At 44.5% G+C, this 15,462-nt stretch overlaps 5 protein-coding genes across 12 annotated transcripts; 2 read left to right on the forward strand and 3 right to left on the reverse strand.

Annotated features, from left to right (window-relative positions):
- Positions 1-59: 59 nt before the first annotated feature.
- Positions 60-2,932, reverse strand: pix (ATP-binding cassette sub-family E member 1 pix). The gene is made up of 5 exons (XM_018102442.3): positions 2,669-2,932; positions 2,177-2,390; positions 1,509-2,119; positions 734-1,450; positions 60-672 (listed from the first exon to the last, which is right to left on the reverse strand). Exons 2-5 carry the CDS (start codon positions 2,387-2,389, stop codon positions 381-383), a joined length of 1,833 nt encoding a protein of 610 aa, XP_017957931.1. The 5' UTR covers position 2,390; positions 2,669-2,932; the 3' UTR covers positions 60-380.
- A 57-nt stretch (positions 2,933-2,989) lies between these two features.
- On the forward strand, positions 2,990-5,402 carry Srp68 (signal recognition particle 68). The gene is made up of 4 exons (XM_018102434.3): positions 2,990-3,226; positions 3,323-3,672; positions 3,734-4,396; positions 4,463-5,402. The coding sequence occupies exons 1-4, from the start codon at positions 3,127-3,129 to the stop codon at positions 5,168-5,170; spliced, it is 1,821 nt and encodes a 606-aa protein (XP_017957923.1). The 5' UTR covers positions 2,990-3,126; the 3' UTR covers positions 5,171-5,402.
- On the reverse strand, positions 5,268-7,538 carry LOC108652293 (uncharacterized). 2 transcript variants are annotated; one of them, XM_018102435.3, is made up of 3 exons: positions 7,316-7,538; positions 6,407-6,723; positions 5,268-6,348 (listed from the first exon to the last, which is right to left on the reverse strand). In XM_018102435.3, exons 1-3 carry the CDS (start codon positions 7,536-7,538, stop codon positions 5,554-5,556), a joined length of 1,335 nt encoding a protein of 444 aa, XP_017957924.1. In that variant the 3' UTR covers positions 5,268-5,553. The 2 variants fall into 2 exon arrangements, with proteins under 2 accessions (XP_017957924.1, XP_089115857.1); XM_089259731.1 differs by having other exon boundaries at positions 6,407-6,712; positions 7,275-7,538.
- A 712-nt stretch (positions 7,539-8,250) lies between these two features.
- On the forward strand, positions 8,251-11,857 carry LOC108652294 (uncharacterized). 5 transcript variants are annotated; one of them, XM_089259733.1, is made up of 2 exons: positions 8,251-8,490; positions 11,228-11,857. In XM_089259733.1, the coding sequence occupies exon 2, from the start codon at positions 11,236-11,238 to the stop codon at positions 11,611-11,613; it is 378 nt and encodes a 125-aa protein (XP_089115859.1). In that variant the 5' UTR covers positions 8,251-8,490; positions 11,228-11,235; the 3' UTR covers positions 11,614-11,857. The 5 variants fall into 5 exon arrangements, with proteins under 5 accessions (XP_089115859.1, XP_089115861.1, XP_089115858.1 ...); XM_089259735.1 differs by lacking the exon at positions 8,251-8,490 and adding an exon at positions 8,904-9,590; XM_089259732.1 differs by lacking the exon at positions 8,251-8,490 and adding an exon at positions 10,083-10,547 and having other exon boundaries at positions 11,228-11,855.
- An 809-nt stretch (positions 11,858-12,666) lies between these two features.
- Galk (N-acetylgalactosamine kinase) lies at positions 12,667-15,327 on the reverse strand. Of its 3 annotated transcripts, none has more exons than XM_030391207.2 (6): positions 15,170-15,327; positions 14,416-14,598; positions 14,174-14,347; positions 13,377-14,110; positions 13,101-13,305; positions 12,667-13,020 (listed from the first exon to the last, which is right to left on the reverse strand). In XM_030391207.2, the coding sequence occupies exons 2-6, from the start codon at positions 14,589-14,591 to the stop codon at positions 12,834-12,836; spliced, it is 1,476 nt and encodes a 491-aa protein (XP_030247067.1). In that variant the 5' UTR covers positions 14,592-14,598; positions 15,170-15,327; the 3' UTR covers positions 12,667-12,833. The 3 variants fall into 3 exon arrangements, with proteins under 3 accessions (XP_030247067.1, XP_017958134.1, XP_017958135.1); XM_018102645.3 differs by lacking the exon at positions 15,170-15,327 and adding an exon at positions 14,821-15,026; XM_018102646.3 differs by lacking the exon at positions 15,170-15,327 and adding an exon at positions 14,711-14,767.
- Positions 15,328-15,462: the final 135 nt, after the last annotated feature.

Consider the following 15,462-nt stretch of genomic DNA (forward strand, 5'->3'; position numbering starts at 1 on the left):
CTTGCCACCTGCTGCACCTGAAGTCCCAGTTTTAGTATCAACAATTGAAACGCAGTAAATTTGCCGTTTTCTAAAAAGTAAATTAATTTATTTTGACTATACAAAATTGTTTTTCCTATTGTATTCATATTTGTTTTTATATATAGTTTGTTTTCGGTGTTCGTAAAAAAACTCACTTTAAAGAACCCTTAATATGCTCGATTGTTTGTAATTCTGCACAAAAAATAACGAAAATTATGTTTGAAGATGTGTTCATTGTTAAAAAATGCAATAAAAAGATAAGGTGACTTTTAAAGAGAAAAAACGCGATTGGCTTGTACAGTAGAACGAATAAATCCGAGTTCTCTAACAAAGCTGACGGCAATCAATTCTATACACAATTACGCAGCCTCATCTTCCAAGAAGAAGAACTGTCCAGAGCGTTTCTGTTCGGTATCCTTGACCGAATTATTCTTATTGATGCGCGGCCTGAAGTTGTTGGGATCTCGTCGGAAAGTAATGCCCAACAGCTCAAGGAATCGATTCATGCCATTGAGCAGAGATTGGGGCGAGTACGCTGTGGTCTTCACCGAGGGCTGGCCCTCAATAACAATGACACGATCAGCAAGGTATGTAGCCATAATGAAATCGTGCTCCACTACAAAGCCAGTCTTCTTGGCGTGAAGAATGTAACTGCGAATTCGAAAATCGTCTTCAAATAAAATTGAATGGAGTTAAGAAGTAAAATACGTACCGCTTTATCACTTTGGCGGCGACCAAACGTTGCTCAGAATCCAGATATGCAGAGGGTTCGTCGATAAGATATACGTCAGCTGGCTTGCCCAAGCAGAGCACCAGGGCCACACGCTGTAATTCACCACCAGAGAGGTTCTGCACCTCCTGGTCCATGATCTCCTCGATCTTCATGGGCTTCATGACATCCGCAATGAACTGCGGATGCACGTAGGCATCGCGAATCTTCTCGTGCAGCAGATGGCGCACATGATTTTGGAACTTGGGTGAAATCTTTTGCGGCTTGTACGAAATGTTTAGCATGGGCAGCTCTACCTCACCATCCGGCTGCAGATTGCCAGCGAGCATACGAATAAACGTTGTCTTGCCCGTGCCGTTCTCACCAAGCAGTACCAGGATTTCCGAATCACTGAAATGACCCTTCTCTACGGTCAACTCGAATTTGCCCAATGTCTTAACCATCGAGGGGTAAACGTAATGATTCATGCGTTTGATCTCCTCCTCCGTGGCCGACTCGGATACTTTGAAAGTGAGCGACTCCGTACGGAAACGCATGTTCTCCGTTGGCACAAAGCCGTCCAGAAAGATGTTGATACCTTCACGAACCGAAAAAGGCATAGTCACAACACCATAGCAGCCGGGTACGCCATATAGGCAACAGATGAAATCTGACAGATAATCCAGCACAGATAAATCGTGCTCCACAACGATTATGAACCTGTTGAAAAAGATATACTTTAGCATGGTACATGGGCTTCTGTAATTCATTTATATACTTGGTAGGATGCAGCAACGAGCGAACAGTCAAGGCAGCATTTAGACGCTGCTTTACATCCAAATAAGAGGACGGTTCGTCGAACATGAAAATGTCAGCATTCTGTATGCACACCATCGCAATGGCGAATCGTTGAAGCTCTCCACCAGAAAGTTGCGCAATTTCTCTATCCCGAATGTGGGACAGATCCAACATGTCGCAAATCTTCGTTTGCAGATCCCGTTCATCTTTTTTATCGAGCAGGTCGCCAACAGTGCCACGAACCGCTTTCGGAATCTGATCAACATATTGAGGCTTGACCAGGGCTTTAAGGTTATCTTCCAGGATCTTAGTGAAATAGTTCTGCAGCTCGGAGCCCCGGAAGTAGGCCAGGATTTCCGTCCAGTCCGGCGGGTTCGCATATTTTCCCAAGTTTGGTTTCTGCTTGCCAGCAAGAATTTTCAGCGCCGTGGACTTGCCAATACCGTTTTGGCCAACCAAGCCGAGGACTTCACCAGGTCGTGGGATAGGCAGGCGATGGAGCTTGAACGAGTTTTTACTATACCGATGCGTTGTGTGCTTATCCAAATTGCTGGGCAAGTTGATGATTGTAATGGCTTCAAACGGACATTTCTGTAAAGGAATTCGATTAACAGCTGTCGGGCAGGTAAACGCCAAGAGAATGCATACCTTGACACAGATACCGCAACCGATGCACAGCTCCTCGGAAAGTGATGCTATCTTCGACGTGGGCGTCACTTCAATGCACAGTTTGCCCATGCGCACCACCGGACAGGACTTCTTGCACTCCTGCCGACAACGCTTCGGCTTGCACTTGTCATCGCTGACGATGGCAATACGCGTCTGCTTGTCCGTTTCCTCGTTTTCTTTCCTGCGCGACATGCTGGTGGAAGCAAAATGTGATTTGAATTATAAATGTTCAAACTATAATTCGGCTCCGCGCATTGGACACTGTCAACGTTGCAAATGTCAGAAGCAGCCGTCAAAACAAAACTAGTGCAATGCGGGAAGGGGCGACGGACAGGGCAATCAAGTTGCGTGCAGTGAAAGTATAACCTCAAAACAAATGCTTTGTAGCAATATATCGAATAAGCCCTGGCACTTGCCGCGATTTCCAATGTGCCGTGATTATGTTTAAACACAAATTTACTTGTAATTTACCTGCGAACTTGTCTGAAATTTATTTAAAACAAGCAGAACGTCAACGCACGCTCTTGCGTTGTCAGCCAACAAGTTTCAAAGGGAGTGCACGATAGTGATTGTTAATGGTGGGTAAGCTCCAAGAAAACCGATAGCATCGATATATGCAGGTGTAGATAATTTTTGCAATTAAAAACAAGCACCTAATAAATGAACGCTTCTTAAAAAATCGAATGTAACTGTTCTAACAAATAACTAATACAATCAAATTTAACAATCACTTGTTTACTGCTGAAATAAATGAAAAAAGTTGTGTTGTAAGATATCGATACTTTTATTTCATAAAGTTCCACCACCGGAATGGAAAACAATGATGACGTTTACGTTTGACGACCCGACCGTCGTGCATTCGTATATTTCTTAAACATCCGTGAATATTTACACGTTGTAGGTGTATTGTTGGCATTAAAATATTAACAATGGTTGTTGAGGAGCCAAGTCCAAATAATGTAGAGGCTGTGGAGAAAAGTGACAGCAGCACTCTGGTGCCAGAACCAGTGAAAATCTTCACAGTTGAAAGTGAGTCTAAGTACCCCACCACGGGAGCTGCGAAGATAATTAACCTAAAAATGGATGTAAATTGAAAACAATAATTTTTTGGTGCAATTATTGCAGTCCTGCATATGATCAAGGACGCCCAGCAACAACATGGTCTCCGACACGGCGATTATCAACGATATCGTGGATACTGCACACGCCGCATTCGACGTCTACGCAAGGCTTTGAAGTATCCCCAGGGCGACAAACGTCACTTTAAGCGTCGCGATGTAACATTATCCCAACTGACAGGGAAAAAAGCAGACGAGCGGTTCATACACATACCGCTGATAAGTGCGGAGCGTGCCTGGGCCTATGCTATGCAGCTGAAACAAGAGGCCAACACGGAGCCGCGAAAGCGCTTTCATTTGGTAAACAAGCTGCGTCGCGCCTGCTTCTACGCTCTTCAGTTACAGGAGCTGTGCAATGTTAGTAAATCGGCTACTTGTTGATATTAGATTATCGTAAATATTAATATTTATACCACAGACGGAAGCGTTCGATGCGCGCACAAAACTTGAGTGCGAGGCATATGTGGCCTGGATGCATGGTACATTGCACTTTGAGCTGCAGCTATGGAAGTCGGCTGGTGAGCATTTAAAGAGAGCCCAGGTGGTGTACGAGAACCTGGCGAAAGCGCTGCCTGACGACGATCAGGAGCTGTATCGTGCCAAGGTGAATGAGTTTACTCCCAACTTGCGCTATTGTGCGTATAACATTAGCGGTGGTGCCAGCGGCGGCAAGATCGATGAAATCCTAGAGCTGCGAGCTCAGGGCGTGTTGGAGAACTTGGATGTGCTGGTTAGCCAGACGAAATCGGAGAGCAGCGAGGGACTCCAGACGATCGATTGGCGTAGCCGCAAGGTCACCGTCCGTCCCGAAAAGGTACGCCTATTCTTGCTTAGCGCCCAGGAGCTGGACAAAGCACTGGCCAAGACAACGAAACAGGATGCCAAGATTGAGTTGATTGAACGCATATTAATGGATTGCAAGGATGCCATACAGGCAGTGCGGGATGAGATTAAACAGGATCCCAAGCTGCGGTCGCTGACCACAGGTCAAACTGTTTCGGGCGTGCAATACTTGCTGGCATATTTGAGTTACATACGCCACAGCCGTACTCTGCAGCGCAATTTGTGCTTGGTTGATCAGGTAATTACCCACATCCAGCTCTCGTGTCGATCACTTTAAAATAGATTTATGAATTCATTTACCCAGGCCAAGCTGAACTTCGATGATCCCAATCAGCAGCAGGGGCAAGCTCAAACCGAAGGCAAACGCGTACGGCCACAGGATTTGGCGCGTCTGTACGAGATCATCTTACAGAATGTTACCGAAATGCAGCAAATCAGCGGCATGGAGGAGGATACTCAGTATCAGAGCGAGGTGGCCAACCTAGCGCTCACTTTTAAGGCGTTCCGCTGCTATTACATTGCGCTCACTCTGATCGATATGAAGAAGTGGAAGGAGGCAGTGGCGCTGTACGAGCGCGCGTCGAACTACGCCAACGATGCGCTCAAGGGCAAATCCTGCGCTGAATTCGATTTGCAATCGGAGCTCAAGAAAATTGTTGCCTCAATCGATGGTAGCAAGTTTTCGGCTCTTGCATATAGTGTGCTGGAAGATGACAATAGCGAGGATGCGAGTGGAGTCTCCACCAAATCGCAGAAGACAACGAAGCCGCTGTACGAACGTCTCTCGCAATATAAGGAGGATCAATCGCTGCATACCCGGTCGCCTAATGTGTTCAAGCTGACGCCCGACATGGAGCCCATACCCTGCAAGCCCCTGTTCTTCGATCTGGCCATGAACTACTTGGAACTACCATCCCTGGAGGATAAGCTCGAATCGCCCGGAAAGAAGGGCGCCTCCATCACGGGCTTTGTCAAGGGCTTCCTTGGCTGGGGCGGAGGTGGCAATAAATGAGACATTGACTCGTTTGAATAATCAGAAGTCTAGGACCCCTGCTGAAATTCCATGTTTGCTTTTATAGGAACGTGCAACAAGCTTGTGCGTTCATCTGTTTTTTTCTTTTAGATCATGGCTTTTTTATTATAATTACCAACGACCAGCCAACACAGAACACTTATCAACAAAATTCGTTTAAGCTACAATAGTGAGGAATCATTGGTAATAAAGGAAGCAACAAATGCTGCAATTGTCCCTTTTTAACTGCTAAATCTCTTGATCAACTACATCGCACTGAGATAACAATAAGAAAGTGGAGTCAGGGGAATCGCTTGTGTTCGTTTATTGAGATGAAAACAACTTGGCTTAAAGGGTATAATAACTACTAGTGGTGCACCTAATCACACGCCCAGGTAGCCATGCTCGTAGAACTCCAGGGCCAAATCTCTGATGCGCAGATGATACTCGGGCGTCAGCTTCTGCGTACAGTTAATCTCTTTTCCATTCAGGTTCAGCTCACTTATCACATCCAGGTCGGGTATATTGTTGGGATCAAAGGTGACGGCAGGCAATATCCACATGGATATGGCCAAACCGTAGTGCACGTGACGCACGTAGTCCTCGCTGAGGCGTTGCAAGGAAAAGATCTCACAGAGGTCTGCCAGCTGGTTGGCCGCTGGCGTATGACGTAGCTGCTGGCCAAGCTCCTTGCGGAGCGCCTCTGCGTAGGCAGCCAGCAACGTGTCCGTATGCACGTCGCGGAGCTGGCGGTGCGTGCTGGTATATATGAAGTGCAATAGATCAAACACGGGAGAGGTGCGTCGCATGGCTTGCAGATCGAAGAAGATTACCTCCTCGGGCTGTGAGCGAAACATTAGATTGTTTAGCCAGAGGTCGCCGTGGCAGATTACGCTGAGCGGCGTTGCGGCAGCCGCATTGATGCTCTGGTGGAGCTGGCCGAACAGCTTCGGCTGCAGCTGCTCGATGAGACGTATGGGCGCCGAGAGATAGCCGTCCGCATTCGAGGCGTTCAGGCTGTCCAGCGCCTGCTGCACCGATGTGTCCAGTATGCGCGAATAGAAGTCGGCGGCATCCGGGCAGTAGACAATCTCGCTCATGTGCGCGCACTGCTCAGCGAAGTGGGCAGCTTCCAGATGCTGTGCGGCCAGCGAAGCTGCATGCAACTGCGCCAGTTTCTGCAAAATTATTGATGTACATTGGACGCTGTCGAGGAGGCTCCAACATGCTGCCTACCTTCATCACGAGCAGGCAGTGCCGCAAGTCGAGACCGGCCAAGCGGTTCATCATGCGGAAGCCCAGCGCCTTGAGGTCCTGCAGCACGATAATGGGCTCGCCACTCGGACTGCCATCCGTATGCGATGCAATGTGGCACTGCGGAAACAGCGGCTGCTGGCTGTAGCGGCAGAGCAGCGGCACCACATGCTGATACACGTTGATCTCGTTTGTGAACGCCTCGCCGCAACGGTAAAGCTGCCGACGCGAGATGCTCGCAATCTGACGCTTGATGATGACTGAGCAGCTGGCAGTTGCAGTCGCGCTCTCAGCAGCAGCTGAAAGAAGCAAAACAAAACGAAACAAAACAGAATAAATCAAAGCCAGAACACTGCAAAGCACACACACACACAGAGAGAACATCGCTTGCGCCTGTCTCACGCTCTGCCTCTCCCTCTCTCTTTCGCAAGCTGAACAGCTGACTTTTGTTTACGCGGCATAGTAAATTTTATGAATGAAGTTGTTTGCTCTTTGTCAGAAAGTGTGTGCTTTTGTATGGATGTGTGTGTGTGTGTGTGTGTGTGTGTGTGTGTGTGTGTGTGTGTGTGTGTGCTGAGAGAGTCGCTCAGTTGCCTGCTGTGTGCGTGTGAGTTTACGTGTGTATTCGTGTGTGGGCGAGTGTGCGTGTTGACCTTTAGCAAATGTATATTACATATACATATATATGTATATATCTATATTGCATTTAGAATTCGTATAACAAGGTCAGTTGACGTCGCCGCTAAAAGTGTAGCAGCAACAACTACAACAACAACAACAACCACAAGAGCTACGCGAGCAGCAAAATTAATCAATAGGCTGAACGCAGCTTGACTTCAATTTACTGGACGATGAATACAAGTCTGCCCAGCAAATCAGCAGCTTCTTTACCCGCATCATGGATTGTCACCCGCTTCACCAAGGACATGTAGTTGTCGCCGCTGCTGCTGCCCGCGCTGCACGAGATGTGGCCGATGCTGAACTTTGTTAGATTCTTCGATCGAAACAGTTTGCGCAAACACTCGATGTCCTCCACATATTGATTCGCTGCTGTTGTGCCGGCCAGATCAGTGACGCCATTCGGTGCACCTGCCGCCATGGCAGTCGTCGTCATTCTGCCCGCAGCCCAAACGCAACTGATTCGAAGTCTGGAGTGGAGCTGAAGCTAAGTTGTGCGCCCAATTTATTGGTTTGTGCAACTGCAGCATTTTAGAGACATTGCACCACTGGCATGAATTTCCGAATTGGACCAGGTCACTTGATTGCGGCTCATATGTTTATTGTCTTGTGTTATAATTTTTTATATTTATTTTTGCCTATGCCATTGATTTTTGCTAATTTATGTGCACTAATTGAAATTTCTGTTTCAGTTTCAGTTTCAGTTTTATTCTGACTTTCGCACAGACGTGCAAATGCGCTGAAATAAACCGATAGTCGGACCGCACAACGACAACTGAACCACAACGTCAGAACGATTTTCCACTGCATTAAGAATGCACTCACCAACACTCAGACACACACGCACACACACACATGCAGACGCACAGCTCACAAGTGCATTTGCAATAATAGAGAACGAGCGAGTGAGCGATTGCAAAGTTTCTCTTTAATCCTCTATCTCGCTCGCTCTTTCTGTTTCTCTTTCCTGCAGTTCGTTTGAAAGCCGGTAGGCACAGGAGGCAAGGGCCTCGCTCGCTCTCTTACTGTAGTTCGCCGTCGCCGTTGCTGTTGCTGTTGCTGCTGTTGTTGTTGTTCAAGGTGGGGTCAGTGCGAACTTTCGCGCATTTCACGAGAGTGCACTGTGCGTATGCTTAACCTCAGCAATGGCAAAGCGGATATGATGTTGCTCATACGTCGTGTTGTCCATAGTCGTTTGCATTGTGCCAGAATTACGTGCACTTGAAACTGCATGTAAAGGCCTTGGCGCCACTGCGCCAACTGAGTTTTGTGTGTGTGTGTGTGTGTGTGTGTGTGAGCTTGTGTAGACTTAGGTGTTTAAGTAAATAAATCGAAATAATACTTGAAGGTTGCTCAGAAGCCACTCAAAACATAACTGTTATGTGAAAGTGAGCTATTTGTAAATATTTAAAAACTTAAATTGTGTGTAATTTATCATTCATAGCAATCAAATGAGTGTTTTCAGTGCTATAACAAATGCAACACTTTACTCATGAAATTAAGTACTAATTGATGTTCCTAAAAAAAAGTCTCTGGTAGGTGATCCCATTGATGGAAAGATTAATAACTTGTCATGATGAGATAATTAGAGAGAAATGTTGACCTTTGGTAAGTATAAACAGCAAATGTACGAGGATTTGTACTATGACTTTTATCTAGAGCACAAACTTTTTATCTTGCCTAAAATTCTCTTTATTCCATTCCCATATTTTCGTCGATTTCAAAAGTGTAGAGACGAAATCTTCGATTAGACCACCTATAAGGTATATGTAAATTTTGACATTATCAGAGCGAATGATTCAAGATCATAAAAATATAATAAAGTGTAAATATATAACTTGATTCACCACATTACTATCTCATCAAAGCTAAATATATTAAAGAGCACAAAACCATTCGAGAGGTTTCGCTGTTAATCCCATGCAAACAATGCAGCCATATACAGTGGTATTTGAATAATGTCTCTTAAATATGCATCTACAAATCACTATTCATTAAAAATCGAATTGGACAGGGCCAACAAATAAACACCAATTTGTTAGACCACACCCTAGACATGAAGCCGAGCTAAGAGTCAGCCAATGTAATTACCACAAAGAAATATTGAGCCACGCACCTGTGCCGCCTACGCGCTTAAGTTCAAGGCAATCGAAATACTAGCCCAGCCAGAGCCCAGCTGCTCCCGCCGCCACAGCCCCCCGGGTGGAGAGCTGCTTCCGCATCAGCTGACACCAGCGGTTGAATAACCCCAGCGTTGACTGCGAGCAACCACAACAAATTAGGGTCAAACATGTGCAGCTTCACGTTCCGCTCCAGTCGAGACTGAGAAGCTGAGAGATTGAGCTGGTTGAGCATTCAGTTTCAGATTCAGTTTCAGGGTCAAACAACACTTTCAAAACTCGAAATCGCAATCGCAATCGCACTTGGATTTGGATTCCGATTCTAAGCGAATTACACATATAAATAAGAGAAACAATAAATATACCCTGTACACACAACAGACGATAGAGTCGTTTGAGTTGCATTAACTGGTAAAAGCTGATACAAATGCTGAACGTACTCTGTTAAACTCTCTATATTAATTTATAATTATATTATTATATAATGATAATATACGAAGCTGAAATATGGAATATCTCAGAAAAAACACTTAAAAATTAAATTACAACGGTATCACAGTAACAGCTAAACCCCCCACTATTACATTATCCATAAAATAAAAATATTTTGTAATCAAATTAATCCTAAATTTCAGATACTTAAGTCGATATTAGCTCTGTAATTAAATTATGGAAATAGGAAAGCATAATAGAAATAAAAAACATTTAAATTACAAAATCGAATACCCTGTGATGATAGACCAGATGGATATGGGCATAGGAATTAGCGAAATAAAAGAAATAAAAGTAGTTGGAATGGAGATCCGAATGCAAATCCGATTTCCTTGGATATGTGTGCCTGTTGGCTTATTCCTACTCAACTCTTCTCAGTACTTGTCCAGGGTGTCATCCAGTCGAGCAGTATTGCCCTTTGCACTCTGTGCACAGCTGTAAAGCAACCGGCAACAGGCGACCTTTTTTGGCGGGCATTTTGTAGAGCATGAGAAACTTGACGGCAGTCTGAGCAAAAAGCTGACGCATTTAATTGCACAAACTATGGCCTAGGCCTAGGTCGACACGCAATTGTTGCTCTTTCATCCATAATTAATTGAATACAAAATAAATACACCCGTGTGTAGACGCCTTTCCAGCCACTCAAACTTGCAGCGCTCGGCTCACCGCTTTGAGTGTTTCTCGAATGGACTCGGCTCAACGCGCGTTGAGTGAAACTCGTTTGCTGTGGCATTCAACGTGAAACACATAAAAGTACGCCACCTCGTTATTCGAATTTCAGTTACAGTTTCTGTGTCAACTTTGCCAGCCAGTCAACCGTCAACCAGAGCCAGGTGCAGTGTTTGTTCCAATTCCCCCGTGTTGAGTCAAGTGGTGGGCGTCACCAAAGAGATCGAGATTAAGATCACAATCAACGATCTTTGTTGCTGTTGTTGTTGTTGTTGTTGTTGTTGTTGTTGTTGTGTGGGCTGTTAATGTGCAACCTTGACTTTGGCTCTAGTTCTGTTCAAATGCCAAGCTGTGCGCCTCTCGTTCGAATGCCAATTTTGAATTGTGACTAAGACTGTGAAATATTTCAGCCTATGTGGAGCAGACTGACAATTAAGTCGCTGCAGCTGTCCACTGTTATCATTCAGCAAATACAAACATAAGTAAACAAATAGAGAAAAACAAACGTCAATTGCGAAAAGTTCATGGATAAAGCGCCAGTTACTGCCAGTTACTGCTGCTGCAGCAGCAACAGTTGCTGTTGCAGCAGCAACAATTGCTGCCAGCTAGGCCAGAGTCGTGCTCATGCCTGTGTCTAGTCGCTCCACTTGTTGGCGCGATAATTGATTTTTCCGTAAATAATTTATGACGCACGTAACTGACAGTTTCTGCTGAAAGATTACAAATTGCCACTGACCAATGGCCAACGCACCCAAATTATTAGCCCCATAGCCATATCGTTTATTAGCCTTCAATTAAAACAAAATGGAACGGCTCACCTACAATAGGTTCTCCTCTCTTGCAGCGCCTACGATGTGGTCCACCCGCCTGTTTAGTGTGTTCGCCTGCCTAGCCCTCGCCCTGAGCACAGCTCGGGCTCAGTTCTTCTATCACCAGGCACTGGGGCTGCCAGCCAAGGCGGCCTATGAGCCAGAGTCGCCGTACACGGGATACGCCACAGCCGAGGCGCATCCTTCGGTGGTGAAGAACGCACAGTGGGAGTCGGAGCTGCCTCACGAATTATCGAAGAGTGCCCGGTTCTATGATGACCCCGTCATTGCAGCCAATCTGGCGAAGGAGTCCCTGCTCACCCGCAAGGAAATGGCCGTTATCCACCGGGAGGCGGAGAAGATTCCCCGCGAACAGGTCTACAAGCTCTTCAAGAACGCGGGCTACCTGAGTCGCAGATAGATGGGAAAACATGTCCCGTATCTCCCGTGCCTTGTTGTATTCTAGTTCGTACTTTGTTGCTTTGTGTATTATATAATTTTATGTTTGTGAATATAATCAACAATTTTTAATCGTATAAGTCGAGACTCTTGTCAGATAAGGAATTATTAAGGCTATCTCAGCTAAACTGCTAAACGGGCTAAATTGTTGCAACTTTATTTGTTGACCTAGTAAAAAATAAATGTGTTTAAGTTAAAATAATAATATTAAAAATAATACATGTCAAATGAAATTAGATAGCTTGGATGTTGTCAATCATATGGAAATCGAAAATGTTCTTAGATAATTTTAGTTGTTTGATACATTCATCAAGGATTCAGAAACCTTAACAAATTACTTTTGCTTTCTAAGATAAAAGGGTTCGCGAGGTCATCTGCTAGTCGGAAACTTCTGACTAAAACATTTCTGATCACTGTTGGGGTTTTATTGGCATAAGGTGTTGAGCTATAAAGCTTTTTCGAATAGCTTTGAAACAGGTTTTAGGTCATTTTATTACTAAAGGCATACTTTCTTGTTGCTGTTAACTATTTTACACAGTTTCCTACAAACGTGAGTAAACGATTTTAGGTGTTGTGCTTTATTTTGTGCATTTAAATTGTAGAGATGTCAATGCACGAGCATCTGCATTATTACCACTTACCATTTGATGCGCCGCGAGAACCAACACCCACTCAAGGATGCAAAGAAATCGGTATGAATGGCTAATATATCTTAAAAGCCAATATATTGGACGAATTGTGCCTCGAGTATTAATAAAAGTGTGAGCATAAGAGAAAAGTCAATATATTGAGGATTAAACATATTAATAAAAATTCAAATAAAAAAATATAATAGTAATAATAAATTCTTTAAAAAAGCGAATTCTTGGTAATATGCATTTTTATTAATTCCAGATTCTTGTTTATATACATTCTTCTTACATCCTTCTGCTTGAAGGAGTCTAATTTGCTATTTTCAGCACACTAAATATTTGTATATAAGTATACAAATTAGTCTTGATTCAAAACAACTAAATTTTAAATTCCATAAAAAAAAATCATGTTTTTTTTATATTTAAAGCAATTTTACAAGCAGCTATAAGTAGTGGAACAATGATATGGCAGAATGTGCAATAGCTCAATAAAAAAAGTATATGGAGTGGAGGTGCTATATTATATACAGGTTTACAAAAGTGTCTTTGATTATTGTACAAACAGCTCGGCACCGTTACTGGGGAACGTGGCAAAGACGACTTCATTGAAGTCGTTGGGCTGATAGCGCTCCAAGAGATGAGCAGGCAATTGAGCGTAGTACTCGCGCTTGAGTACGTTGACGTAATCTGAAGCAGCCTTTACTGAGTCGCACATGGCCACAATGCAACCGCCCCAGCTGTAAACGGAGTTGAATGCATTTTTGTTATATATTAGATGAGAGATTAGCCAGATTAAAAGATATCAATAATTGCTCACCCCGCGCCCGTAACACGCGCGCTGACGCCTTGCTTGGCAGATAAGGCCACGAGGCGCTCTAAATCCGGATGCGAGCACTCGTAGAGCTCGCGCAGGCTGTGATGGGACTCCTGCATGAGTTGACCCAGCTGCTCAATGTCCTGTTTGCTGGAGCGCCGTTGTAGCTGCTCGCAAATTTGACGAAACTTGACTACTCGACCCGCCTCTATGGATAATAGTTAGACAAATATGTATAAATAGTACATAAATAATTATTGAAATGCATTTAAAACTAACCCTGGATAACATGCAAAGCCCGTTGGCGCAGTTTGAACTGCTGCATGTGCTGGGTGCTGGGTGTTAGGAAGTCTGTTTCCAACTCTTGTTCCGTGATCCCGAGGCCCTCGCAAATGTCCTCGCGTGTGTAAATCGACTTTTTCAACTGCTGATCAATGAGCTTCACATATGCATCATTATCCAAATGACAAGCCTCCTGGAGATCTACGAATCTGATAAGATCCTTCCAGTTGGGCAACTTCTGCGACTTTGCTAGCCAACGCGTAGCCAAGCGACATTCGACGACGCGTTCGTTGTAGTCGGAAGAGGCTGCTTTCCGCTTCTGCACAAGGCTATTGGCGACCACAAAGCAACTTCCGGCGGGCAACGTAACCGGCGTTCCCTTCAGCTTTGGATGGAATTCGATGTGTTGGGCGCAGCCCTGCTTCGCCAGATAGGCAATGGCTTGATCCATGCCACCGCTGTGTGTGCCAATATATTGCTCACAGCTTGCCGAAATCGAGGCCAGCTGCTTGCGGTCCAACGGCATGCCCTGAGCATGTCCTGTAGCCAGTACAGCAGCGCTGACCAAAGCACTGGAACTGGACAGTCCGGCGGCCAAAGGAACGTTGCCACTGAGAGCAATGCGCATACCAATTGGACGCCACTTGTCATTCAGCTCTTCCTGTATGCCTTTAATGCCACACAGAAAGTAGCTGTACCAGCCCGGTCCTCCAGTCTTGGGCAGCTTGATCCTAGCAGTGAAATATATTTAACTCGCAAACAGAAATACATCTGATGTCAATAATTTAACCTACTCAAGGTCACTTAGATCGCAATCAAAGCTTTGAAATTTGCCCTCATCCAGATGATGCAGCTCTAGTTGCGCCCGTTGCTTGTTTGTGCCCACGGCTAGAATAATGCTCTGCTCCACGGCCATGGGCAGCACCGAGTAACCACAGTAGTCGACATGTTCGCCTATTATGTTGACGCTATTGCAGAACACAAACATATAAGGATCGGGGTGTATATTATATAAAAACCGTTGTTATCCTCTTACCGTCCGGGTACACGCACATAGAACTCTGGTTCATCGCCGTATTGCTGCTTGAAAAACCCGCTCAGTGTCATTAGGCGGTCATAGATCTTGGCATCGGGCTGAAGCTTTTGCACTGCGACATGCTCATCTCCCAATTTGGAGTCTGGGACTGTACCATTTCCACTATTTAATGCCATTATTTAACTTGCGATTCGATAGAAAAAATATGTTTTTGTTATACGAATGTGAACGTGTCACAATACCCCGTTAAGCCGTAATAATAATAATACAGGCCCATTAAAAAGAAAATACGTACGTAAACAAAATTAGCTACACACACACTCACTCACATATGTATGTATACATATGTATGTACATGCATATAGGAAAGGTGTGCAAAATGACTGTTATCAGAGCGGCTCTCACCTTATCACAATGTCATCGGATCGATTAAAAATGCAACTATTTGCTAACTGATAAATTCGGAAGTATATTAACGTTGCATCACTCGTTAAATTGGCGCAAATTGCATTAATTAAATTGACCAAAATGACTGCAAAGTGCACGAACTTTTGGCTTACATATTGCACCGGCAAAACCTAACGCGCTCAGAGAGAGAGAGAGAATAGCTAAAGATAACAGCTGATATGAAGGCGTTGCCAGACATAAGATAAATATGTATTGCATTGGCGGGTGTTTTAAGTGTGCTTCAGCTGATATACTTTCTCTTTTTTTCTACAATTCCATTAACCGAAAGTACTTTTTGTACACATACCAACTGTTATTATCAGGCTTTCAGAAGCGAAGAACACTTGTATTGTTTTTACGTTATCAAACGAGCAACTTAATTGTTGTAGTTGATTGTGTGCGAACGCTACGACCGCTAATGGGCAACTGAGAGCCCAAGCCAGTCCAGTTTCCGTTTTGTTTAGGCAGATATCAAAATAGTATGCGTTGCGTCTCGTTGGTGCGACGTCTTCTAGAGTTTTGTTTACATTAGCTGTTCGTTATCAGCCTGAATTCCATATAGGTCATGCTCACTGTAGCCCTGCTGTATGGCTAAACTTT

This window comes from Drosophila navojoa, chromosome 4 (assembly GCF_054131105.1).
Source record: "Drosophila navojoa isolate 15081-1374.11 chromosome 4, UAZ_NAV_1.0, whole genome shotgun sequence".
NCBI lineage: Eukaryota > Metazoa > Arthropoda > Insecta > Diptera > Drosophilidae > Drosophila > Drosophila navojoa.

Bases quoted from the DNA above. Each gene is read 5' to 3' on its own strand.
- pix (XM_018102442.3), bottom strand. From the start codon at position 2,389: ATGTCGCGCAGGAAAGAAAACGAGGAAACGGACAAGCAGACGCGTATT. The intron at 2,120-2,176 runs GTATGCATTCTC...ATTCCTTTACAG, and splicing joins GTTGCGGTATCTGTGTCAAG to AAATGTCCGTTTGAAGCCAT. The intron at 1,451-1,508 runs GTATATAAATGA...CTTTTTCAACAG, and splicing joins TCGTTGCTGCATCCTACCAA to GTTCATAATCGTTGTGGAGC.
- Srp68 (XM_018102434.3), top strand. From the start codon at position 3,127: ATGGTTGTTGAGGAGCCAAGTCCAAATAATGTAGAGGCTGTGGAGAAA. The intron at 3,673-3,733 runs GTTAGTAAATCG...TTTATACCACAG, and splicing joins AGTTACAGGAGCTGTGCAAT to ACGGAAGCGTTCGATGCGCG. The intron at 4,397-4,462 runs GTAATTACCCAC...TCATTTACCCAG, and splicing joins ATTTGTGCTTGGTTGATCAG to GCCAAGCTGAACTTCGATGA.
- LOC108652293 (XM_089259731.1), bottom strand. From the start codon at position 7,538: ATGACGACGACTGCCATGGCGGCAGGTGCACCGAATGGCGTCACTGAT. The intron at 6,713-7,274 runs GTCCAGTAAATT...GCTGCTGCTGAG, and splicing joins TGGGCAGACTTGTATTCATC to AGCGCGACTGCAACTGCCAG. The intron at 6,349-6,406 runs GTAGGCAGCATG...ATAATTTTGCAG, and splicing joins ACTGCCTGCTCGTGATGAAG to AAACTGGCGCAGTTGCATGC.
- LOC108652294 (XM_030391203.2), top strand. From the start codon at position 11,188: ATGGAACGGCTCACCTACAATAGGTTCTCCTCTCTTGCAGCGCCTACG.
- Galk (XM_030391207.2), bottom strand. From the start codon at position 14,591: ATGGCATTAAATAGTGGAAATGGTACAGTCCCAGACTCCAAATTGGGA. The intron at 13,306-13,376 runs GTTAGTTTTAAA...TATTATCCATAG, and splicing joins GGCTTTGCATGTTATCCAGG to AGGCGGGTCGAGTAGTCAAG. The intron at 13,021-13,100 runs GTGAGCAATTAT...CTCCGTTTACAG, and splicing joins GCGCGTGTTACGGGCGCGGG to CTGGGGCGGTTGCATTGTGG.